The sequence below is a fragment of the Dendroctonus ponderosae genome, unplaced genomic scaffold, assembly GCF_020466585.1.
Source record: "Dendroctonus ponderosae isolate FM_Combo_2020 unplaced genomic scaffold, Dpon_F_20191213v2 Dpon_F_20191213_5, whole genome shotgun sequence".
Classification (NCBI taxonomy): domain Eukaryota; kingdom Metazoa; phylum Arthropoda; class Insecta; order Coleoptera; family Curculionidae; genus Dendroctonus; species Dendroctonus ponderosae.
The window spans coordinates 10,094,758-10,118,778 of record NW_026018715.1 but is presented as its reverse complement, the minus strand read 5'-3'; the positions used below and the strand labels follow the sequence as shown (position 1 = coordinate 10,118,778).

Sequence of the window (24,021 nt, the reverse complement as noted above, 5' to 3'; positions counted from 1 at the left end):
TCCCTGCTAATATCCAATGAACGAACTGCTCCTACTCCTATAAATTGTTTTTATTAGTTCACCTGGAACTCCAAATTATGTAACGATACAATGTACAACAGATTAAAATGCCCCAAAGGGATACGTACTATATTTTGGGACAGAATGTTAGTTAAAGTACCTAATAGTTAACTATTTACAGTGACTACTTAAAAGATAAACATTTGGCAAAGAAGAAAAGCTTTCACAATTGAGTCCTTCAAACTCGACTATTTAATTCGACGGTCATTTTCAAGTTCAGTTTTTGTACTTAACTAATTTTATGGGCGATTAGCTTGATTCCTGCGATTTAATTTACGTATTTTGTCTTGTTGAAGGTTGCAAGACCCGAGCAATTAACAAGGCACCAATTTCAAATAGAACCATGTTTTCCAACCAGTTTTATGCGTATTTTAATGCACATTAATTAATATAACATAATTGCCCCATTAGTTTTCTCCTCCAAAACGGGAATGACGGTTTCCGTTTCTTTTTCGCTTGTAGCTATTGTCACTAAAATTATATTTACAACAGCCGCACCGGAAGCTCCAACGACGAACCTAAACAACAATAACGGTTGATTTTTTCGGCTGGTTGATGATTTTTCTTGTCCTTACCAGAACGAATATCCCAATTCAGCCATGTCCTCGGACGTCCATTCGTTGTTTCGGTCTTCGCGCGACAGAACATTGTATTGGATTTTCGTGAAGAACTGAGCCATCCAAAGTGCGATTGCAATTAGCGAAAAAAATGCTAAAAACCCCCGATGTTTTGAAAAATTTCCATTTATTGTCAGCTTAAGACTTACTTGTTAAGAGATTCCAAAAAATCAACCCGGACATTCCCACTAGACATCGATAAGAAGTGGTCACGGTGTTGATTATTGCTAAAACAGCGCTGATAATCGACACCAACAGGCCCAAACATAGTGCGAGTACGGTGCCCAACCACATCCAGTAATTCAGAAACTCCGGCTCATGTTTCATGGTCTGGATCACTGGAAATTGAGGATTTTAGTATAAAAAATAATAATTTGTTATGCAAAAGCTCGCAACTACTTCACAATAAGTGATTGAAACGCGCCCCATTTTCATTAATAACAACAAGGTCAATTATATAAAGTCGACAAATTGTTGCAACACGTTCTAACAGGTTTTTTCCTATTAATTTAACTTCCACATATGTCAACAATATGTTAAATGGAAGTTACAGTTATACAATTGCAAGACCTGCTTAGTAATGCGGTGCGCATTAAATTGCTTAAAATTAGTATATTGGCAATTTTTTCCTGCTCACTGCTATTAATTGTTGGTCATCTCATGAACAAGCATGTATCATGCACATTTCCTTCTCAGACCTTGGCATTTGCCCAGATTTGGCTTGCTGAGAGTGTCTGGCAGGTATCTTGCCCGCATAAAGCATGCTAATCTATTTAAAATACGGTACCGGTTTACATCTCGTTATTGACCGAAAGGTGTAACCGTATACGGCCTTAGAATATTCAGCCTTTTAATGACATAATTTTGAGCAATTTCTCATGCACGCGCTGTATTAGATGTAAATTTTCTCATTGAAATTCCTTTGTAACAAGTGGCTGTGAATCAGACCCCCGCATTACTTCACATGTTAAACGACATTTTTTAAAATAGTTTTTGCGTAAATGTTGGATTTGTTAGTTTGAATTTCTTATTACCATCAATATCATAAGTTCGCCATCCATAGGCAACGTTCAGTTCCTTTCTGCCATCAAACAGGCCAAAATGAATCCGGCCGTCGCTTTCCAGAGGGTTTTTGGATCGTTTTGCGCTTGCTTCGGTCCAGTGCTTGGTTCCGATAGCGGCCAGCAAAAGAGCGGCAGCTGCGCAACTTATGAAGAAGGTGCAAAAGACCAAACCTTTTCGGATGAAATTCGACATATTTGGCTCCTAAGGCGTCGCTCTTGGTCGTTTTGGTACGTTGGTCATTTTATTTTGTCGATTGTTGCACTTTGGATCTGAAAATTTAAATTTGACCTGATTATTATCCAATTTTGCGGCGTTTTATTAAATCGCGTGTCTATCGAAAGGTATTTAAAAAAACCAAAATAAATGATTATGATTCGACGAATAGCATTGCACAATTAATATAAGCAGGTGTTGCATAATCGCAGTGTTTCGTGCAGAAAAGCCACTGTAATTTATTAATTTCACAGACATCAAGCCATACACAATGGGTTTAAAGTTTCGTTTGCCAACGTTGAGTAACAGTACATTTTAACTGTTTGCCTCTTAACGTATTTAATTGGCAGAATTAGTCGTAAAAAATAAGTTTTCCTTTTTTTCGTCAATGAATCTAATTTCTGCTTCGAATAAAAGTGTTCCGCTAGCTGGAAAAAATTGCTTTCGCGGCTAGCAACAGCTTGTTTTTGAGGTTTGCAGTCCGCTTTTTTATGTAAACTTTGAGAAATGAATTAAAAGACATTATTATTCATCAAACGCAATGAATAATGGACGATGGCAAATGAAAGGAAAAGTAGATCTTACTGACTGTGACATGCAAATTTCAGTTGGTCGTTTAGAAAAAATTTGTAAAATTTTAGGAGAAAAAGGTTATGAAAATTGGAAAATAGATTCAACTTTTATATCAATCTTCTGTGGAAAATCAGGTTTCATAATTTTAAATGCCACCTACGCAAATGGCTTGGGGCGCCAATTCAAGACCCCGGCGCAATAATTCAGTTCCGTTGCTGGGAAAATATTCATGACTTTTTTGTACTTTTTTAGATTTATTTTAAAGGCCATTTATTAATAATATTTTTAAAATGTCTTAAAATTTCAGAATTTTCCACTTTTAGCCAAGTTACTCTTTCTTCTAAATGCTCAATTTTCTAAAATTTCACTCTAAAAATGCTGACAATATTAATGTATTTTCTGCGAAAAAATATGAAATAAATTTCGAAACCTTCGTCGTTTTGTAAAAAGTTTTGAAATCCCTGTCCAGCTTCGAATTGGGAACAAAAATCAAACAATTTTCTATCAAAAAACGGACAGAATAGGCGAAAGTTTATAACAGATTTTTTGGAAATCTCGTCACCTCCATTTTTCTGAAGACTGTAGAATTTAGATAAGTCCTATATTGTTGAGGCGGATTAATTAGTTTACAAACTTTGTAAAAAAACTGTAGAATTTGTTAAATAATGTGGTTTTTTAGTTTTGACTGAATTTTTTTTGCTTTACTTTCTACTCAAAAATGCTCTATTTTGAAGTTTCACTTAAAAATGCTGACGATCTGGAGGACTTTTAAGCGGCAAATTAATACCTTTGTAAACATTTTGTGTCGAATTTGGGACTAAAACGAAAATAAATTCCTACCGTTTTTACCCGAAAACCATTAAGGTTTTCTCCAAAACCGATCACAAAACTAAAAGTTTTTAATCGAAAACGCAAAAAAGCATTATTTTCTGATGATTCTCTTTTTTTTTGACAATAATGAGATCTTTTCAACCAAAAATGACAAAATTAATGTTGCTAGAAAATTCGCCTCATTCATCGGTTTGCAGGGAACTTTAGAAAACCCATTTCAGCTTGGAATTTGGTACAAAACCCAAATTGCTTATTCAGTTTTTTACCGAAAGTAATTATCAATCTTGAAAAATACGACCAGAGAGCAAAAGTTTACAAAAAATTATTGGGAAAATTCGCCGCCCTCATCGCTCTGAGGATTTCTAAAGTTCCTTTAAATTTTCAGGTCACTCCAGTTTCCGCAAAGTTTCTATTAAACAATTATTTTTTCGAAAACTTTTTGCAGCTTCTAATTATGGACAAAACCCTAATAACTATGTCTAGGTCCTTTTCCAAAAATATTTTCCCGAACTGAAAAAGCGAAAGTTTATAATCATTTATTTGGAAAACCTTTTGAAACTGGCGTTTCTTCACTTTTAGGTCAACATTTCTAAACAACAGTGTATCTAAACAGAATAACCGCGTACTGTAAAATACTGGCAAACTGAATCTTTTACGCAAAAGAATTAAGGGATCGATTTTACGGAAGAAAAAATCGTCTAGCGGCTCTAGAAATAAAGATTCACCTATAGATGGTGTCGTTGTTACATTCAAGAAAATCTAGAATCTTCTGGAACAAACGTAGTAGTGTAGTTATAAATAGAGAGAAAATAACATAATTATTTTACTTACTCTATGCTTATAAATGGTGTCGCTGTTACATGTCCACCCGAGATGAAAAAAAGCTTTAAAAGTTTAGGACTACTAGCAATTACATTTGCAACCGAGATGAGACGAAACAGAGCTTCTAGCAGCTGCAGTCGCGCCCGAAGCAAACTAATAGAATTTCTGGAAGCTTTAGCTGTAGAGTTTCTCTTATAATTGAACCTTTATCCGTTTTAAGTAAATGTATCTTGCAGATTTTTAGCACGCCCACTAAGGCAGCATAAGATAAAATCGACTATTTCTTCAAAGAGTATGTATTTGCAAAATCCCTTGTAATTTACGAGTTTTTGTTATTACCCAACGGAAATTTTGGCATGAAACCTAATATGAAAAAACAACGTATTCGTCAATTGAATTTTTCACAATTTGCGAATCGATCGATCATAAATCAAAGATGAATAAGCCCGAAGCAAGTAAATTTCTAATTGCAAGCAAAATGTGTTGAATTCGTTTATCGTCGAGTGAAACCCAACTGAAGAGTTTTTATTTGAAACTGCAAGCACTTCTTTCCGTATGGGTTCGATTTTCAATCCGACCCGTAATCTGTGCACTGTTGCACCAAAGAACCACGTTGCTACAAAATTCATACTTGTACTTACCTTTCAGGAATTTAACAAAGTATCCAAAGCTCAATTAGTCGAGACACTCAACAATGAAAAACTGCACATATCCTTCACAATACAAACACAAACCTTGGATTGTTATCGTTCAATGTTCCGGTTCTTATTCGAAACGGTCAAGCACAGAACCACTGAACCAGAAATCCTTTTTGCTCCGGGGATTCTGCTTGGTACCAGTCCCCCCAAAAACGACTAATACCTTTATAAAGAACCACTGATTTTGTCCTACATTTCACTTTGAGCTAAAACTAATTCAGAATTTCACATTTAACGCACATTATAACACCATCACGCACTCTTTCGCCAACCATTAACAGACTTATCGGCAGTTAAAAAAGCGAATCAGTCGGAATTTCACAGACGGATCTCTCGAGTTTTTGTTCGAATTTGGGTTAAGATCGACGAGAGATGAAAGCAGTACCTGGGATCGTTCTTCTAAAGTGTGCGAATGCAAGTCAGGTGAAAAATACCTACGGGTACTGGTCAGGTGAGGTCGTGTTAGTCCGGGTACTGCCGGCTTCAAGTCCATGGAAAAGTGCATTTGTACGTATTAAATCTACCTCTGTTCACGGCTTTTAAATGTTTTTATAATTTTTAGTTTTAGCCGCCCGTTGTTCAAGTTGGCTAGCTTTTAATGCAAAGTCATGCTCTCAGAGTAGCAAAGTAACCGTCAATTTTGATCAAATAGAGGCCTGACCTTGTAGTTTTTATACAAAAGTACCGATTATTTGCCTAGTTGGTGCCTAAAGGTTGCAAAAGTTTCAAAAATTGACCTAAAACTCAGAAATAAATTAATCCTTATATTTTTTCTACCAACAGGTGCGCTAGGAATAGATTATGAATGAGTACCTGTAGGTCTATTAGTAATATTTTATTGCCCACACCGCCGGAACATCCTGTGTAATAAATAAGTTTCGAATCTCTCACCGGAACTACACTGTAACTTCGCTCCTATTCATTTCCGCTGCGTTTCATCAATTTTTTTGATTGGGGACTTTTAACGATTTAAAATTGGCGAAAGTGAGGCCCATAAATATTTTAATGCCAATCCTTGCAACGATTTCCTTCCTCGATCAAAAATGCTGATTGATTTTAAACTAGGAAGTTAGAAGACCTCACGTCCAAAGGTTTAATGCGGAACGACTGGTGAGATTGAGATGGGAAGAAGTCCCAACCACATCAGAGCAGATTAATATTTCAATGGACTATGGATTGATGGAAGATTGTGCCGGATGGAGGAAAGTGGTACAGTCAGCCAAGACCCAGTCAGGGTGGAAGCGCTGAATGATGATGATGATGATGATGATAAAGTTAGAAAGACGATAAACTAAAGCGCCTTAAGAAACTAGAACAAAAACAAACTTGGATCAGCTGCATCAGTTTGCAAAGTAACTTTCTGCTGTTTCGGATCCCGCTCATTCAAATACTCCCTGTAGTACAGGATGGCGATGCTACCAGCGTAATGAGCTAAGGAGGTGATTCCCATCCTGTAACATTAAATTAATTAGCCAGGGCTTAATCATCTCCCTAAAGAGCGCCAACCAATAGGAGTATCCCAGATATGCAGTTTTATCCGAACTCATGCTTCCTACGATAGTGTCATATATGCTCACGTTGTGGAAAGTGAGTAGGTTGTACATGGTTCCCCATAGGACCATGCTCAGCAGAGTAAAGACGAAAGCGATCCCATTGTAGACAAACAGGCTTTGAACACTGTAATACACATCCGAAAACTTTCAATGTCCAGACTGTCGTGAACTACCGTCGTTTTTACGTGATTATCTCGTTTTTTTGCTTACCGACCTGAGGAAATATTGATAGGGATTGTGAACGGTGTTGATTAAAGCCAGCACTGAAGTCCACAGTCCGAGCAAGGCAGCCAAAACTACAAACAGAAGCGTACTCAACCAGACGCCCGCATTGATGAAGCTCTTGGATGTGACTAAACATTAAGTTTTAATAGAGAAAAGTCCTGAGGATGCACAGAAGGAGCGTCTCACCATAAGTGTCGGAGTTTGCTCGAACTGGCGTCGATTCAAATGACCTGAGACCGGAAGTGAACTTGGAAATTCCTGCACAATTTGCATAGGCATAATTAGGGTCGTAAGTGTTGCTGATTAAACTGTCTAGTATGGCCTCGCGCTCTTCTGCATCCAGCTCGCAAAGTAGAGCGCATATGTTGTTTTTGAAACTGCAGGTCACTAGAACAAGGAAATCTACTCTTCATAACTGATCTCTGGATTTGGATGGAAACTGCACTGACTCGTCAACTGGTAGGTAGTGGAAAAGGGCACTATTCGTTTATATGTGCCCTGAAATAATCCATAGTGCACGTAATTGACATCGCCAGTTCCGTTCAGCCACACACTACTTCCAGTTATCCATTCTTCTGTTCCAATGCTCACAAAATTGAAAATCGAAGCAATTGCAGACAAAATAAAAGCTATTAGGATATAGACCCTATTCACGGTTGCCATTCTACCCAATTAACACTCTAGCATATTGAATACAAAACAGTTTTTCTAACACTGATTTATTCAACAGATGAAAACACACTACTACATAGTTCTAGATATGATATCAATCCGAATCTAATCTCGGAGTCAACAGCAGGCTTGTGGAAATAGCGCGGATTTTAAATATATCTTGCTAACATTTCAAGTGCTGATTATTCCAAAAAGTTCTGAGATAATTTGTATTTATACTTCATGTTCTAATACGCATATCTATTGTCTGTTGCAAATCTGAATCTACTGAGATAAAAAAAATTGTGTACGTATTTACAAATGCGACATTCGTGCAGCAAGTTTTGTGCCCCTTTTCCAGTAATTCAAATTGCTGAAAGTTAGCACCCATCTAGGGTTCAGTTCAGACCAAGAGCTTTGTACAGCGTGTTCACGTCGAACAGGGCTTTGCGCCCAAAAAACTTGCCGGCAACTTAAAACGTAATAATTTTAATTTTCTTATTATTTAGCATTTATTCGAAATTCCCAACTTCTAAACAGACAGAAGCAAAAGTTGCAAAATTCAAGTCTCTGTCGAAATTTAGTCGTTATGTAAAAGTAATTAAGTAGTTTAGTAAGATTAGTAAAAGGAGATACCTACCGTAAAATGTGAAAGAGCTTATTTATACAAGTTGTGTGTTCATATTTGAGCCATTATTAAACCCATTTTAAGAAAAAAAACTTCCTATGAACGTGTGTTGTAAACGTCCTAGCTAGCCTAGCCTAGATGCAATTCTTGCAGGGGGTGATAATTTTGGAAATATTTCGTTAATATACTGTGATCCGAAAATGCTTACTTTCCGATCTACAGAGTGATAAAGTTTTATTTAAAACATTTTTACTTATTAATATTGCGGAATATTGCGGAAACCGCTTGGAATGTTTAAACAAAATTTTACAGGCTTAGGCATATAAACTCTTAACAACAAAACATGTTTTGTGATGAAAATTTTGTTTCTAGCTTTTCCATTGGCGTGGGCACAGGCATGACTGTAGATAATTTTAAATAAAAAAATGTTACGCTACTGATTATTCCAGTAAATAAATTAAAATCGATTTATTGCATAGCTTAATCGGGTTGTAATTAAGTAGGGTTTAGTATAAAAACAAAAATTGTACACTTAGATTGAATCAATTTTATTACAAAAAAAAACGCAATAAGAAGTTACTCAGAGACTCTAAATGACAGCAATTATTAAATGTTTTCAATCAGTGACCATAACTAGGGCAGAGCCAACTTTTTAAGTAAAAACCCGATTACGCTAAGCAATAAATCGATTTAAATCTTTTACCCAAACACGGTGCGTTGTAGACAAAAAAGTCAAGAGACCTTTCCTCTTCCAAATTGAACAGGAACTTGATAAATAATATTTTGTTTTAGAAAAAATGCCTGTGCCCACGCCACTTGTGAAGCTAAAAAATTGTTGTTATCACAAAACATGTATTGATGTTAAGTGCCTAAAAAAGTGTCTGAAAAATTTTATTAAAATATTCCAAGGGGTTTTTGCCCTCGGAAATTTTACATATACTTTGTATATATACAGGGTGTTTGGTAAGTATTATATATACAGGGTGTCCCGTAAGCACATGATCAAAAGGGTACTGCGATATGCTTTGGATCAAAAGAAGACGATCTGACCTAACTTTTATTAACAAAAAATGTTTGGCTCGTCTGCTATTGGTGGTCAAAGTTCTTCAAAAAAATTATCTTTTTTGAAATATCGGGACAATGGTACGATGTATTTTGATGAAACCCGCTGTGAATTTGTTCTTAGTTAAGACTCAATCGAGTTTATCCGTTTTGGGCAAGTGATGAATTCTTGAGTGTCGTGGTACAAAAACCACCAGAACTTTTTATTTGGTGGATCGAATCAACTCATTTTACTTTGGTAGATGCACTAGAAAATCTTGTAGCATTCATAGTTTTTGCGCAAAAAAATTTGTTTGTTTCTTGCCACTTGGCAATGTTTTTCAAGTCCTGATGCAAAGGATATCGCAGTATCCGTTTGATCATATCCTTACCGGACACCCTGTATATATAATATACGTATATATACGCCACTGCTTTTTATAATTAACAGTTATTTTTATAAATTATCTTTCTGTTCTGCGCAAATTTGTCCTCTTAGTTTTATTTCGTAAACGGCATGGTTTTTGCTCAAAAATATAAAAATCGATTTCCATCCCGGTCAAATCGCTGAAAATCGCTTGTGTATCGATTAAACGAGAACTAGAAAATTAAATTTGTTAGTTAGTTATATAATCTATGTGAATCAGAGATGTTTCGAGAAACATTCTTTCCTCATCAGGAAAGCAGCAAAACGTTTATCCTACGAAAAGATTGACGGATATTTTTATAAATACCGTTGAAAATATCTCTATAACCATTAGGATCTTTTCGATAGAGCGTCCCGAAGACTTTTTTTAACTACTTAAGTGTTATCCAGAAAATTTGAGTTTTTACAAAGTTACAACAGCTTGAGATCTATTTTTCCTTATTGCACGTTATTGATTTTTTTTATCGAATAGCTTGTACCTCAAAAACAGTATTCATGGTCACATTTCTGATAGAGCGTCTTTAGGACTATCTTTAAAGCATTAGAAGCCGAACTTTTACAGAGGCGTCAAAGTTCTAAAGCGTTTATCTTGAAAACAGCTAAAAAATTGTGACTCTTTTTGATAGAGCGCTTAAAAAACTTTCGGTCTCCATTCAAGCTGTATCAGAAATATTTACCTTTACCAAGTTGAGAGCAAAAATGAAAAAATTTTGCGAAATAATTGAAGATTTGAAGCTTGTAGCTAAGCACCGATTGAAAAAATATTGTTTAATAAGATACAATTTTTTTAAGCGTTTATCAGCTTCCTGTAAGTTAAAAAGCATTTAAAGCGGTCCCCATTAAGCCGGCGAGTTTCTCTAAACTTATTGCAAATTTATGCTCTCAGCAAACCAAAAAAACCTTCAAATAGTTAACAGTAAAACACATATTTATAACGGTTTAAATCGCTTTTTAAAATACAGTTTCGCCGAGGATCACAGCTCTAATTTTTTTAAAATTCCCCAACTACGTTTCTTAAATTTAAATGCACTACGTATTAACCAAACTTTGCCTTTAAATGGAAGTTGCCACATAACCCAGTTCAAGATTATCTAGGCATTGCAAACGAAGAATTTGTCATCAGTGTCAAAACCGTCAAAACAGTGTACTTCTACGAAGGTGTAGTTGTGAAGATTTAAAAGTTTAAAAGCAAAAACCCAACAGATTTTGTGCCGGAGAAAAGAATGGATATGCTGCCTTCCAGCTGTCTCCCTGGAGATCCGAGACTGATCAATCACATCGTCTATGAACTGAAGTCTCAAGGTATTTTCGATCAGTTCCGAAAGGAATGTATTGCTGATGTAGATACCAAGCCTGCTTATCAAAATCTAAGCCAGCGAGTTGAGGGCAGTGTGATGAATTTCCTCAAGAAGCAAAAGTTTGCTGAGAGCATCAACAAGAATCAACTGCGAGAGCAGCTGCGGAAAAACATCACCGAGTAAGTGAAAGCTTTAGCTGTTGGCTGACCTTTACAAGCCCCTGGAATTCGCTTAGGTCTGGCTTTTTGGAATCTGGAGTGGAGCGAATCGTTGACCAGGTTGTCAACCCCAAGATAAACTCGGTGTTTCTTCCAAAAGTTGAGGACGTAGTATATCGTTTTCTGGGGATAGAAAGACCTTCTCAGGAGGCCCAACGGTCAGGAGTCAAGCCTAAGATCGAAAATCTGTTTCCGCAGGATTTGGATGCAGCTTCTCCAAAATCCGCACACGGTAAACACGCAATTAATCCTTCAATACCATTATATTATCATTGTTATTCAACAGATGAGAAGATGAATGATGTTGACAAAACTGACTCGACAGAGGCGCTCAACAGTTCAGAGGCCAAAATGGAAGATGAAAGCCCATCCTTTGAACCATTAGAGGAAAGCAAGTTTTCCGCTCAAGAAGAAAATTCGGATGACTCTCACCTTTCTGGAATGTCAGGTACACTAAACCGCTCCTTTATAATATACATGGTGACAACTCCAACTACTTGTGCCTAGTGTTCGAGGAAATTGTTTTAACTAGAACATTTCACAGGCTTGAGCCGTAACTCGAAAAAAAATGATGACGTAGAAATGTCCACTTCAGTGCAACCTGCGCAAGATATATCTCAGCAAAGCGAGGCAGTTGTGGCTTCTGAACAAGACACAACAATGGAAATATGTACGCCTAGTGAAATTTCAGATGCTTGTGACAATACTATGGAGAAGTTACCCGATAAAACCGAAGCTGCTAAGCCGCCACATGATGGCGATAGCGCTAATGTGCTTTCTGCGCTTGCACAAGATAAACCTGGATGCAAAAGTGAGAAATCCGGCCAAGAAGATGCAGATGGAAAGAAAGCAGACAATTATAAACGATCTCATGATAGGCACAAGTCTTCTTCTCGAAGCGACAAGAGAGAACACAAAGGTTAGTAACTGTGGATAAAAAAATAATTTGCTGCTATCCAATCGGTTTACAGAGAAGAAGGAGCGCAGCAAATCTGAAAGTAAATCAAAGGACCATAAGGAAAAAACCAGCTCTAAACACAGTTCGTCCAACAAAGATAAAGACAAAGACGGTTCAAATATAAAAGGCGACAACGTGGAAACAGACAAAGCCAAAAAGGAGGATAAAGAACGTCATAAAAGTAGAACAAGCAGTAGCAGTAAAAGCAAAGACTACAAGACCAAGTCTGAAAAACCGGATAAGTCGAAAGAAAAGTCTGAAAAGGACAAGGAAAGGACACATAAAGATAAGGATCGGCCGGATAAAGACCAATCCAGCACAGATAAAGGTAACAAACCCGAGAAGTCCAAATCGAGCAAAGACAAAGAAAAAGCAGAGAAAAGCCGAGTTGAGAAAGCTGCATCAGAAAAAGACAAATCTAGCAAGATTGCCAAAGAAAAGTCATCTAATTCATCTAAAACTGAAAACAAGGATAAGGCCTCATCCAGCAAAGAAAATGGTCCACCATCCAGCAACACGCATTCAAATCTAGACAAAAGTTCTGCTAAAAGTTCCAAAGATAAGCCAAAAAGTTCTTCAACTAGTAACTCCAAGGATAAAGACAAAAAAGTGGATGATCCGAAACAGAAAAGCGCAGAAAAGCATAAGAAGAAGGACAAATCCTCTTCATCCAGCGATAAATTAAATTTATCTTCCAGAAAAGACAAAGAAAAAAAGTCATCTGATGACCATTACAGTTTCAAAGACAAAAAGAGCACCCGGCGTTCTACCGATAGGGATTCAAACGATGGTTCGAGCAAGGTCAGCAGACATGATAGCACAACCGAAACTGGCTCTAACTCGTACAAAGGAAGCAGCAAGGAATCATCCGAAGTGTTTAGCAGTGGAGGAGGCGAATCCAGCAATTCAGAAAATGTTGAGAAAAAACCGGAAGGAGATGAAGTTGTTAAGTCACCCAATGCAGAAGTAAACAATAACGATTGATTTGATTTCCGCTACATTACTTCGGCTTGATATATTTTGTAGGCATCACCGTTTAAATATCTAAAACCCAAGTTTGCCTCCAATATTCACGAAGCAATGAAGCTAATGAAGATACGGAAGCAATTGGCCAAGATGGAAAGGGAAAATAAATTGGCGTTAACCGCAGTTTCGGTGAACGAAAAAGAGAAAGCTAAACTCGAAACCGAAACTGAAAGCGTCAGCACTGAACTGAAAACAGGTAAAATACATTCCTGCTTTTACGAGAAAACCGTCTGTGTTTTTAGCAATATTTGAGAAATACCCGTAAGAGACTAGCTTAAGAATTTCAGCACACGTTTTGTTTTCAGATACAATTTTAAATTCACCCGAGGTGAAACAATCTTCTAAGAAACCCGAATCTCCATTGAAAAATATTTTGAAGCTTCAAGTGCAACTGGAGAGGAAGGTAGAAGAAACGCAGAACGCAGAACATGAAAGCAGCCCCGTGTTAAAAAGCCACGATATAAGCTTGGAAAGTTTCGCAGCCCTTGAAGCTAGATTGGCTTTAGAAATGTCAACGGTGAATTCTAGCTCTTATGGATACGGGGATGATGAAGACTATGCTCAATATTCATCAATTACTACCAGTCCGCACAAGCAGAGGAAATTGTCCGAAAAGCAGGAAATTTATCATTCCCTTTTCGAGGAATCTGCACCGAACAGTCGTGAAGCGCAGATCGATCAATCATCTTTGCACCAAATCGTAACAGCGAGTAATCTGGAAAACAGTGTGGCTTGTTCGCAAGCGAGCAAAACAAGAACATTTGTTTTGGATCAAAACAGCGATGAGGAAATCGAATTGGCTGGAGGAATACAATCGAAATCAAGAATTAGAGAGCCAGACTCAATTCTTCGCACAGTTCTTTTAAACACTGCGCCTTCCGAAATTCCAATTCTAGCCGAAAAAAGCCAAAATTCCCCAAGTTATACCGTTGATTTTCTAGGATTCTCCAATGTGGATAGGGAAGACGTCGCTTCAAATAAACTTCACGAGTTACTTGAGCAAGTTGGGCAAGACATTTTTGGGTTACAATGTAAGGCAGAACTTCCCAGATTGGTCAAAAAAGCTGCGGCACAAAGTTCTGATTATGATCATAATTTTGGTGGGTCCATCAAACGTATGAATGGAAAAAAATTGTTCATCAGCCTTGAAAAAACCGAACTGGACACTAAAATGTTGCCTCTTAAAAGCATTACACGTAAAGAGATCACACCTTTAAATGGTGGCTTTGAACCAGCAAACTTAATGCAAAATGGCCAAAAAAAGGAAGTCAAGGAATCGACACCGTTGAAGATAAATAGGCTGGTAAAAGAGTGGGAAAACGACGACATTCCGTGTTGCTTCTTTGATAAACCAGATGCAGCCGATATAACGAATTTGAATCGATTAATTGAAAGATTGGCCGCCAACATTGAGAAGCAATTGGAGAAAATCGCTAATTCTTCATCGACGATTATAAAGGTGCATTTGCCAATTGAATTCATTTTTTTTGCTTATTTTTTCTGTTTTTAGCAAACTTGCAAAAGGAAGCTGCAGGACGAGGAAAGAGTTATAGAGCCTAAATTTGGTAAGTAAAAATTATTCTATATAAGATATAAGACTGAACCACTTTTTACTTATTTATTTTGTTCTAGCTATTAAGAGACAACGGTTGAATGAGATCATTTTGGATGAAAATATGTGCAATGCCAGTAAGTTTTGATCGTGATTGTGTTATCAGTGGCTTTGTCGTTTTGCCTCTACTCCTACTCTGAAATGCTCAACGATATGAAATATTTTTTTTATATTGTATTATTTTGCTTTGCTTTTTGAGCTTTGCGTTTTGGTAAATAGAAAATATAAGTTTTTGCGACGCTTTTGCATGAGTTTCTTAAGAAAAAATCCTCTTTGTGTTGATGAGTGTGCGTGTTCGTTTCAGTTAATCTTCCGCTACTAACATCAGCTCTTGTACGTTTGTACAGGTTTAACTTTGATTGTAGATCTACCTTCCCATCAGAACTTCAATTTTCCGTTGAGTCCTGCTGAAAGTGAAAAGTCGGGCGAGCAAAAAAAAGATGAACCCACACCTGTTAAACATAGAAAGTCTGCTAGAGGTGAGTGGGCTTAGGCCATGATAGTTTTCGGACAATTTGTAATTCTAGAACGGTTTAGGATCTACTAGTCAAAGATATTCGACAGATGAACTGTACAAGCCCAGGCCTGTTTTGGGCTGTTCTGGGTCTCGCAGAAAATATCCCAGACGAGACAGCATGGAGCAATCTTAGTAATAAGAGAGGATACACAAGCTAAGTTAGCTGTACAGTTTCATAAGGCGAAAATCTATTTTTCTAAATTGATCTCCGTTTAACAATGTAGAGTTAATTCCGGTCAGATTAGTGGTTACGTTTTTCGTCGTTCCGGTTTGTTCATGTATTTTTTTTATCATATTGTTTAATCCCACGGTATTTTGAGAAGTTGGGGTCATTTATTTGATAATATAGAGTCCGTTGGTTGTTATTGTTTGAGAGCAAAAAAGGACTGGACTGATAAAAAAAAAGTGATCAAAGTTGTTGATTCTATTCGAACGAATTGAATTTGGTCACGGCGATGATTAGTGTTGAATTTAAAATTGTATTTTTGTTGACATCTTTAATAGATCTACAAAAATCTTCCCTCCATTCAACTTGGTAGATACAAGCTGAGTTCGTTGCAATTTAGCAGTGAAACTAACGTTGATTAAATTAATTTGTTTATTGGTGCTTATCGTTTCAGTTTTATTAACCAAAGACTAATTATTCCTAACATTAAGGTCCATCCTAACAGTACGCCGATCCCGTTAAGCACCTGCAAGTCCCACAAGGACCAGCCTTTCTTTATCACATTCCGGAACGATTCTATCGCCAGAGTAAAGGGAAGGCATTTGGAAAATATCCGTAGCCCGATAGGCATTGCTTCTGTGGGCCAAATTAAGCCTAAAAGACCAAATGTTCCAAAATTATGTTCTTGGCCCTAGATAATGGGTTCTTACCACACAGTAACATCATGGGCAAAAATCCCCCAGAGACTGAAATGTTGGCCTGTGAGTGATCTTCGCATATAACAGACACCCAGAAACCTGCAAAGTAGATAAAAGCAATAGATATATTTAAACAGCGGAATTAGCCAGAAGCCGTTATCTCTGGCAATGATGGATTTTGTACCATAAGCCATCCCACAGATCCCTGCTAAATACGTAATGCAGAAAATTGCGCCTGGACTGCCCAGGTGTGTGCTATGATAGGCTGGAAAGACCATAATCAGCACTTCAGTGCATTGAAGCGCCATTATGACTGCCTGCAAAATGAAGTGAGTCAAAGTGATTTCAAGTGAAGTGACCCCAGCCACTATGGATCGGTCCCAAACTCCCTCCTTTCGGTCAGTGATTATTATTTGAGAAGTCATCATGGCCCCCATGAAGAACATCATTCTAAAAAGTACTCAACTTCAAAAGGTCCTTACTTAATGTATTAACCAGTGAACTTACGTTATGATAGTACCAGGAATCATATAAATAGTGTACGGTTCATCCTCGTGCCCGTACATGAAGTTCTTCTTAAGTGGAAGACTTCCAAGCCGCACAGGCCAGTTGCACTCTTGGAACAGTTCCTCTTGAAAGCGGTAGAACAGCTCATAAAGTTTGTATTTTAAGGTAGCGCCTGTTTGCCGATTGGACATGTCGAGAAAGGCTTTTATTTCTCCAAAATCAGCCATCCAGGGCTCTGCATCTTTGCCATTTTGGATCTAAACGTGAAAATGGTAAGCACCTACTCATTAGACTAGTTATAGAGAACGTTGAGGTTTGTGATTGATTAAATCTGTATATTTTTTTATTGCTAGAAGTAAGTAGTCTTCATGATTGTAAGCGCAATTTTCAGCTAAGCTTGGTTCAGGCTGAGTTAATGCTGCAAATTTTCATGAAAATATGCCCAAGATTTGGTTATAATTACCCGATCCTCGTATGATTTGGTGAAATTTTCCGACATGTACAAAACACCAAGAACCGTGCCATGTTTGATCGCTTCGGTAGCTTCTTCTAGCGACTTGTACTCCACCTAAAAGTTCCCATTAATTTCTTCTATAGTCCTCTTGGAAATTTATTACCTTGTGGATCATGGGATGCTCCAAATATTCCAAAAATCTGCAGCTCATATTGTGAAAGTGGCAGTCAGTGAAATCGTGAATTTCAGTGGTTCCATTGAAATCGAAATTTTGGCATCGAGTGGTCATGGTTTCGTCATTGACGATGCCCAACTTCAAGCCTTTAACATCCCCACCGACTCCGTTTAGGAAGCACAAGGTTTGGAGAAGAGGAAACGTTATCAGGAATATAATCCCTCTGAAAGCACACATTTAAGGTACGGAATTTAGACGATTTTAGGAGACTTACGTAACGTTTCTATAAAACTGTTTCCAGTTTTTGTCCAGGAGCGCCTTGATTCTATGACGCTGTAGGCTAGTTTGGTCCTTTTTAATTTTTGTTCGCTTCTTTGCCGGTGTTAGTTCCTGAAAATTGTTGTTTTCTTAATACAGCCATGAGGCATCAAAATCTCAAATTATTTGCATTGCTCCTAAACATAAATCTTACGTCTTTGGAACCATAAGCGATATCAAAGGTAGCAATGGACGTAGTTGATGAGGCTGAATCTAGAATCGCATTTCCCTGGGATCTGCTTGCCCCATCCAAGGCGGAGCTTATTCTGCCTTCTTCTTGGTTTCGACTCAGTATTAAGAACGCCTCCTCTAAGGTGTCAGTGTGAAACAACGTGAGCAGCCTTGCGGGCGATTCTTCAGCTAGCAATTTGCCTCCTCGCATGAGTCCAATCTGGAACCAGGCGATGAGCGAAGGGAAACAGGTTTTAATCACTTGAGTACCTTGTCAGCTTGTTTGGCTTCTTCAATATAGTGTGTGGTGATTATCACAGCAATTTTTTCGGAATGCACAATTTCCACCAGGTAGTTCCAGATCCTAAAGTTGCAAAATATTAAGGGAATTAGCGATGGGGCCCTGATAACTCACTTGTCTCGTAAAACTGGATCGACTCCCACTGTGGGTTCATCTAAAATCAGCAATTCCGGCATGTGAACCATGGCGGCTGCAAAGGAAACTCTTCGTTGCTGACCGCCGCTGCAGTTTTTTATAAACCTAATAATAAAAGAGGAATTATTCAAACAACGTTCGATTCTTTGTCGAAGGAACTCACCTATCATCTGGGGGTAGTTCCAGCAATTTGGACAGCTTCTGAAACCTTTCGCTGATCAGCTTATCGTCCATATTTAGGATCCGGCCGAAGTAAAAAATGGCATCTTTCACTGTAAATTCTCCTACCAGCGCGATGTCCTAAAAAAAGCTTTGTAGTATTCCCTCGAGTGCACGAAAAAATAATCACCTGCGGCATGTAGCCTACTCTAGGTCCCGGCACTCCACTGCCTTTTGCACCTGGAGTACCCCCTAAAACCCACACTTCTCCCGATTGGATGTTCTTTCTGCCCACAATACAACTCAATAGTGTGGTTTTTCCGCAACCCGAAGCACCCAGCAGGCCGTATCTAAGCAAAAACAGTCATCCTGCAGGAAATGGTTACATTCTTTTGATTACTTACATAGTTCCTCGATCTACAGTCATGCACAAACCATCCAGGATTTTATTGTCTCCATAGCATTTTACGACGTCTTTTACGAATACTGCAGCACTTTTCGACATCTGCAAAACACCAACTTTTTAATAATAACATTAAATGAGATGTGAGTGGTTTAGACGCGATTGCGAATCTGAACTTCTTCTTCGGGTTGCTGTATAGGCAAAGGCAAATTTGAGGGCTTTTATAGAATTTTATCCGATCGAGAGTTTGATAATTCTTCTTTGGAACTTTTTTAAAGGAGTTTTACACTTCCGTTGTTTCATCCACTCATTGAAGGTAGTTTTTTTTTAAATTAAGGTTTGTTGGAAGAAGCTAATTTCCTTCCCTCTCTGCTTATATTTCCCACTTTGGTATTTTCTAAAGTTAATTGCCATTCTTAAGGATTTAATTACATACATATAAATAATCATAACTTTGCCTGGATTTGTGTAACAGTCTTACTTAATACCGCGCGTTGCTTGAACTACAAACCCAGTTTAATTTATGAAAGCGTCGAAAAAATTGTAAATCCACCTGATGGAGATGTTTTCTCAAATAATCGCTGTTCTTCAGGAATCCACTTTCCTTAAACGAAGTAATCGTATGGAAAGTGCGATCTGAGGTACACGCGTGTTTACCAACAAGGCGACAAGGTCAAGATAATACTTTAATTAGAAGTAGTGAATTGTATTTCAGAATTTTTACAAGAAAATTAACAGCACAATTTACATGAAGCTTAATTTGAGTTTGAAGTAAAAATTAATTCCAATTAAACATCCAAATGCAGTTTAGAAAATAGCAGCTCTAAGACTTCAGTTTTTATGCACTCGATGTTAAATTAAAAGTGAAATTATCAAGATTTTATAGCGAAATTATTAAAATATTACAATTAAATTATTTCTATCTCCCACATACTTAGTTGAAGAATAATTTTCTTGAGAGCATAAAATCTTGTTTCTACAATCATTTGATCTGACCGGTTGATGGACAACATTTATTTTCGAGTCCATCTATGGACGTTTTTACAAGACAAGAATATGCTTGAACTAGAAGTGCGTTATTAATCAATTTTATTTTTAAATTAGTGAATTTTTCGGACTTTTACAGGAACAATTTCAGCCATTCGTCGACTTCAGGAAGTAATCATTTTTCACTGAGGTTTAAAAACTCGAAAAACTCACCAGTTTCAACTTAACTTTCTATATGTAGAGTGAAACTGGAAAACTTTTTTGAGATTTTAGACCTTCATGGAAACCAGTTTTAAAAATTATCTAGATTTAATTAATTAATACATGCACGGTAAAACGGGTTACCTAATAATGACTTTTATCGAAAACGTGTTATAAAAATACCTTTTACTCGCAACATTATTAATACATTAATTCTTATCTATAATAACATATATTAATGTTTGCCCCGATTTATGCGTATATAAGAAATGACACTTTTCAAATATCCCGTCATTTAACAACGGCCTAGTTTCATAATAAAATTAGCTGGGCCATTAAAAGTCCATCACTTTACAAAAGCCAGTTGAAAATAAATTATTTTAAATAATCCTAAAAAGAATGTTACTCGCCACATTTATTACAAAGTAATGCTTCTAATAATTTGTATTTATCGCTTTGCTTAATATGTTTGGTAAATATTTAGTATAATTCAAGGATTACAAAGCTAATTCAGTCGATTAAACACACCTCAAAAAAATAATAAAACTTTGAGGTTTTCACGTTTCCGTTTTACATAATTCCATTAAATAGTGAGAGCAGTGTCAAGACCTTGAATTACGAGCAATTTAATGTTTCCACCAGTGCCCTGGACTGATTTTACATGAGATCAACTTTTTCATGACTTGCAATCTAAGAAAAGTGAAGAAAAAACGCATTATGCATGCAGGTGGGAACAATCGCCGATTGCAATAATTAATATGGTTATTAGTTTTAATGAGAGATTACATGTTTTGCTATTTCCAAGTAATCATGTTCAAACAGCCGATCAGTGGAACCAATTTAGCGAACAATCATTAGTGAAAATGTACAACACGAGTATTAAATGCTACTTGACGAATAAACATCATTATCATTATCAACTGTTTATTGTCTAGTTCTTGATTTGGCGCTTCTAAATCTTTTTCAAATTTTTCCTGTTTTGTGCTTCTTTGACCCGTCTTTCCTTCGTTTTAGAAACCCATTCATTTGCGTCAATCGCAGATTTTCGTGTGTATTAGATTTTCTTACTTACTTTCCTTTTTTCTTCTGTCGACACAAAGGAGCAACCTCCTTATCATTAAGGAGTTTCAATATTTTGTGCCATAATTATAGCTAATTTTTATCAATAAATCTCGTCAATTTTGCGTTTTCTGGCGTTCTTTTAGAGTCATTTTTTCTTGACTTCGACTGTCGAAGTCGAAGAATCTTGTTAATCCCACATGTCTTTACGTTTTATTAGAAGTTTGTTGTTTTGGTTTAAATTTTTTTTACTATTTTTAATACATCCTATACTTCATTGTATATGTATTTGATGTATTCATACTGTTTTCCTCTTTTTTATGTCTGCCGCGCTCTTTTTTCTGTCATTTTTTAAACTGCAGCTCTTAAAGCTTCGGTTAGAGTTTGCAGGTTATTTTATTTTTTATCTTCGCTTTGCTGTTTCTTTCGTCAGTAGGTTAATTGGTAAATTTGACCAAAACTGGTCATCATTTATTATTGGGATTCATGAAGAAAACAAACAACTTTAAATTTTCTCTTATTTTGATTATGAGTTTGCGTTTTCTGTCGTTCTTCTTTAGTCATATTTTCATGGACTTGGTATCCATTTGTTTAAATCTTTTTTGCTCTGAGTTTTAATTGTTCTTATCCTTCATTGTACATCTATTTCTTGTATTCGTCCTATTGTTCTTTTATTTGTTTCGGTTTGCTGCAGGTCTCAATGTTTAATAAAGATGTATTTTTATCTTTATATGCAAAATCAAATCAATCAAAATAAGTTTTGATGATAATGTTTAGTTTTCTGACTATTTTGCAGTTGATTTTTAATACTGGGCATTTGCCCGATTTTGATTGAAGGTGTTTGCCAATTTTTACTCTGATTTTCCATGGTTCCTCATCGTGTTTTTCCTTATTTCGTTGCCTTTTGTACCCATTTTTTACTACCACAGACATTAAGGCTTCAGTTATAGTTGCTAAGCTGTTTTATCTTTAGCTTCTCTTTGTTGCTTCTTTCATCAGTTAGTTATCTTGGCATTTGACCAAAACCGGCCATAGTTTAGTACTACGATTCAAGGAGAGATTAAATATGTATTTGCGTCTTTTCTTATTTTGGTGATAATTTTGAGTTTTCTGGCGCTCTTCTAGAGTTGCATTTTCCTGTACTTGACATTCATTTGCTTAAGTTACTGCTTTTTACCCGATTTTGATTATAGGTGTTTGGCCATTTTTACTCTGATGTTCAATGGTTCTTCACCTTGTTTTTTTCTTATTCAGTTATCTTTGCATTTGACGAAAACCGGTCACTATTTAGTACTGCGATTCTTGGAGAAAATTAAGTTTTATTTTTACTTTCTCTTTGCTCCTTGCTGCTTTACTTGGGCCTAATATTATTCAAGATTGTCTTAGCACTTATTTTCTGCGATTTATTACCAATTACACACAGGCAGTATTTAAAACATTAAGTGGTCCTCAGCAACGAAATCGTTTTCGGATTTATAATGGGATAACGTTTATTAGGTGCCCTGTAACGAATTCCAACCGGTTTTCGTAGCAGTTATTTGTAGGAAATTCTTAGCTTCTTGCGCTGTGATGCATTTATTGGTCAAATATTTAAACAATGTCTTCGGATAATCGCTTTGTCTGTTGGGCGCCCCAGAAAACTATTTGATTGGCGCCCCGGAACGCGGAATTTACAAACGATTTTTGTCCGAAAGTCGTTTTGCAATCATTATGTTGATTCGAATCAAACATTATCTCTGTCGCAACCGCGAATCTATACATCGTTACATAAATGGTTGCGAAAGTTCAATTTGGTACCGGTATTTGCAATGTAATAATAACGCTGGTGTGAAATGATCGGTACTTACATTTGCACAAAAGAAAGTTTTCACCACAATCAAATTCACAGATTTTGGGCGTTTGGAGGACTGCAACTTTTAGTGCGACTATCGACGCAACAACAAGCCGGCACTACTTTAGATCAACAACTACCATTGAGCTAGATCCTGCAGCCGCTAAGAGAATGCCAGCCTAAGTAGGAAAGTTGGTGTTACTTGCAACCACTGCTGCAATTTTCTTCATCACCTTGAACCTGCCATGGATACACACCATTATCTTCTAGAACCCCCACTTTTCGTTTTTCGATGGCAATATCCCAACGTTTGAAAGGAGAAGTAGTTTTCCGGAAGATTTCTTTGAAGATAATCCTTTAGAAATAAGAAAAATGAGTCTATTTTAACATCAAGGTAAACACATTTCAGGGGTAGAGTGGAGCCACTCAGAATAGAGGGGAAAGATCATGCTCTTCTAATGTTGGTCCTTAAACGCTTCTATAACGAGCTACAGATTGTTGAATATCCACATAAAAATTTGTTCTTCCATTCCGTAGTTTTCCAGCTAAAATGATTCAATCGCAACTATAAATTTGCATGTGCAAACTGCTGAGCTTCTTTGGTCGGAAATGAACCATTGAGATGGAGAAATATAGATGAAACATTTTGATTCTGGAGCCTCAAAATGTTTCGAATTTTACATTAGTTCATCATGGAGTTTTTAGTTCCAAAAGAACCGAAAATATTGACTCACTTAATGCGATTGTTAGTAATATTTAACGAGCAATTTCTTTCGTATTCTGAACTTCTTCTATTTTCTATTCTTCCGTATGCTGGTGATTTTTTGGTAAAGGTAATCGCAAGCAGAAACTCTTGAAGCGGGAGCGCTACTCGCACTCTAATGTTAAACGTATAATTTAACTTAAACAGAAATGACGCCCAATTTTTTTCTTGCTTTGTGCCCGGAATATGAATAGAAGATCTTAGAATGAAATTAAAGACGGAATTGAAACGCTTTTTCTTCTACTAAAACTAATGCAACTTTTCGCATTGAATCCCGTCGTCACTCATTTGCCGCGGACCTTAAATTGGAAGTTTACGCATAAAAACATGTTTTTAACTTCTTTGGATTACTGATTTGGTATCAATGAATATTAAAGTGTTTCCTTGTGATTTACTGAATAATATTTTCTTTTTGAAAAACCTAATAAATACGCAAATTTGGTATAACTAGCCAGGCTTTCCTCAGTAGACTTTTTAAACTTTTTCAATTTAAATGAAAAATAAAGGTGTTTATTTGCGAATACATCGTCGATTCTCTGTAAAACAAAGATATCAAAATTAGTGTTTTTCCGCTGTAAATTAAATTTTCCTCTGCAATTTTTTTTAAGTTTACTTTAGTTGAAACAGTAAGTGTTAGAGAATTTCATTGATGACAGCATT

At 36.7% G+C, this 24,021-nt stretch overlaps 4 protein-coding genes across 8 annotated transcripts; 1 reads left to right on the top strand and 3 right to left on the bottom strand.

Annotated features, from left to right (window-relative positions):
• Positions 1 to 34: 34 nt before the first annotated feature.
• Positions 35 to 5,461, bottom strand: LOC109535202. 3 transcript variants are annotated; one of them, XM_048666862.1, is made up of 6 exons: positions 4,823 to 5,311; positions 4,191 to 4,433; positions 1,712 to 2,011; positions 827 to 1,015; positions 636 to 771; positions 35 to 578 (listed from the first exon to the last, which is right to left on the bottom strand). In XM_048666862.1, exons 3-6 carry the CDS (start codon positions 1,932 to 1,934, stop codon positions 446 to 448), a joined length of 681 nt encoding a protein of 226 aa, XP_048522819.1. In that variant the 5' UTR covers positions 1,935 to 2,011; positions 4,191 to 4,433; positions 4,823 to 5,311; the 3' UTR covers positions 35 to 445. The 3 variants fall into 3 exon arrangements, with proteins under 3 accessions (XP_048522819.1, XP_048522820.1, XP_019756636.1); XM_048666863.1 differs by lacking the exons at positions 4,191 to 4,433; positions 4,823 to 5,311 and adding an exon at positions 5,318 to 5,461; XM_019901077.2 differs by lacking the exon at positions 4,191 to 4,433 and having other exon boundaries at positions 4,823 to 5,455.
• Positions 5,462 to 5,699: 238 nt separating this feature from the next.
• LOC109535235 lies at positions 5,700 to 7,474 on the bottom strand. Its single transcript, XM_019901117.2, has 5 exons — positions 7,107 to 7,474; positions 6,844 to 7,044; positions 6,647 to 6,785; positions 6,386 to 6,556; positions 5,700 to 6,330 (listed from the first exon to the last, which is right to left on the bottom strand). Exons 1-5 carry the CDS (start codon positions 7,318 to 7,320, stop codon positions 6,189 to 6,191), a joined length of 867 nt encoding a protein of 288 aa, XP_019756676.1. The 5' UTR covers positions 7,321 to 7,474; the 3' UTR covers positions 5,700 to 6,188.
• A 3,040-nt stretch (positions 7,475 to 10,514) lies between these two features.
• On the top strand, positions 10,515 to 15,639 carry LOC109535183 (biorientation of chromosomes in cell division protein 1-like 1). 3 transcript variants are annotated; one of them, XM_019901054.2, is made up of 11 exons: positions 10,515 to 10,881; positions 10,938 to 11,152; positions 11,207 to 11,368; positions 11,465 to 11,839; positions 11,892 to 12,844; positions 12,905 to 13,100; positions 13,210 to 14,363; positions 14,415 to 14,469; positions 14,537 to 14,593; positions 14,882 to 14,995; positions 15,054 to 15,639. In XM_019901054.2, the coding sequence occupies exons 1-11, from the start codon at positions 10,628 to 10,630 to the stop codon at positions 15,164 to 15,166; spliced, it is 3,648 nt and encodes a 1,215-aa protein (XP_019756613.2). In that variant the 5' UTR covers positions 10,515 to 10,627; the 3' UTR covers positions 15,167 to 15,639. The 3 variants fall into 3 exon arrangements, with proteins under 3 accessions (XP_019756613.2, XP_019756612.2, XP_048522409.1); XM_019901053.2 differs by having other exon boundaries at positions 14,864 to 14,995; XM_048666452.1 differs by having other exon boundaries at positions 14,864 to 14,995; positions 15,044 to 15,145.
• On the bottom strand, positions 15,618 to 23,627 carry LOC109535184 (ABC transporter G family member 20). Its single transcript, XM_019901055.2, has 14 exons — positions 22,615 to 23,627; positions 18,522 to 18,622; positions 18,308 to 18,467; positions 18,122 to 18,258; positions 17,938 to 18,063; positions 17,793 to 17,886; positions 17,506 to 17,742; positions 17,308 to 17,423; positions 17,022 to 17,256; positions 16,868 to 16,972; positions 16,405 to 16,661; positions 16,082 to 16,347; positions 15,910 to 15,996; positions 15,618 to 15,853 (listed from the first exon to the last, which is right to left on the bottom strand). Exons 2-14 carry the CDS (start codon positions 18,620 to 18,622, stop codon positions 15,642 to 15,644), a joined length of 2,133 nt encoding a protein of 710 aa, XP_019756614.1. The 5' UTR covers positions 22,615 to 23,627; the 3' UTR covers positions 15,618 to 15,641.
• Positions 23,628 to 24,021: the final 394 nt, after the last annotated feature.

Excerpts from the sequence above, each read along its gene's own strand:
- LOC109535202 (XM_048666863.1), bottom strand. The coding sequence starts at position 1,934 with ATGTCGAATTTCATCCGAAAAGGTTTGGTCTTTTGCACCTTCTTCATA. Across the intron at positions 1,016-1,711 it reads GCGAACTTATGATATTGATG|TGATCCAGACCATGAAACAT; the intron begins GTAATAAGAAAT and ends CTCAATTTCCAG. Across the intron at positions 772-826 it reads TTTTTGGAATCTCTTAACAA|CATTTTTTTCGCTAATTGCA; the intron begins GTAAGTCTTAAG and ends GGGGGTTTTTAG.
- LOC109535235 (XM_019901117.2), bottom strand. The coding sequence starts at position 7,320 with ATGGCAACCGTGAATAGGGTCTATATCCTAATAGCTTTTATTTTGTCT. Across the intron at positions 6,786-6,843 it reads AGCAAACTCCGACACTTATG|TCACATCCAAGAGCTTCATC; the intron begins GTGAGACGCTCC and ends CTTAATGTTTAG. Across the intron at positions 6,557-6,646 it reads CCCTATCAATATTTCCTCAG|TGTTCAAAGCCTGTTTGTCT; the intron begins GTCGGTAAGCAA and ends TGTGTATTACAG.
- LOC109535183 (XM_019901053.2), top strand. The coding sequence starts at position 10,628 with ATGGATATGCTGCCTTCCAGCTGTCTCCCTGGAGATCCGAGACTGATC. Across the intron at positions 11,369-11,464 it reads TCACCTTTCTGGAATGTCAG|GCTTGAGCCGTAACTCGAAA; the intron begins GTACACTAAACC and ends AACATTTCACAG. Across the intron at positions 14,996-15,053 it reads ACATAGAAAGTCTGCTAGAG|GATCTACTAGTCAAAGATAT; the intron begins GTGAGTGGGCTT and ends AGAACGGTTTAG.
- LOC109535184 (XM_019901055.2), bottom strand. The coding sequence starts at position 18,622 with ATGTCGAAAAGTGCTGCAGTATTCGTAAAAGACGTCGTAAAATGCTAT. Across the intron at positions 18,064-18,121 it reads GAACTACCCCCAGATGATAG|GTTTATAAAAAACTGCAGCG; the intron begins GTGAGTTCCTTC and ends TTTTATTATTAG. Across the intron at positions 15,997-16,081 it reads GATCTGTGGGATGGCTTATG|GTTTCTGGGTGTCTGTTATA; the intron begins GTACAAAATCCA and ends TCTACTTTGCAG.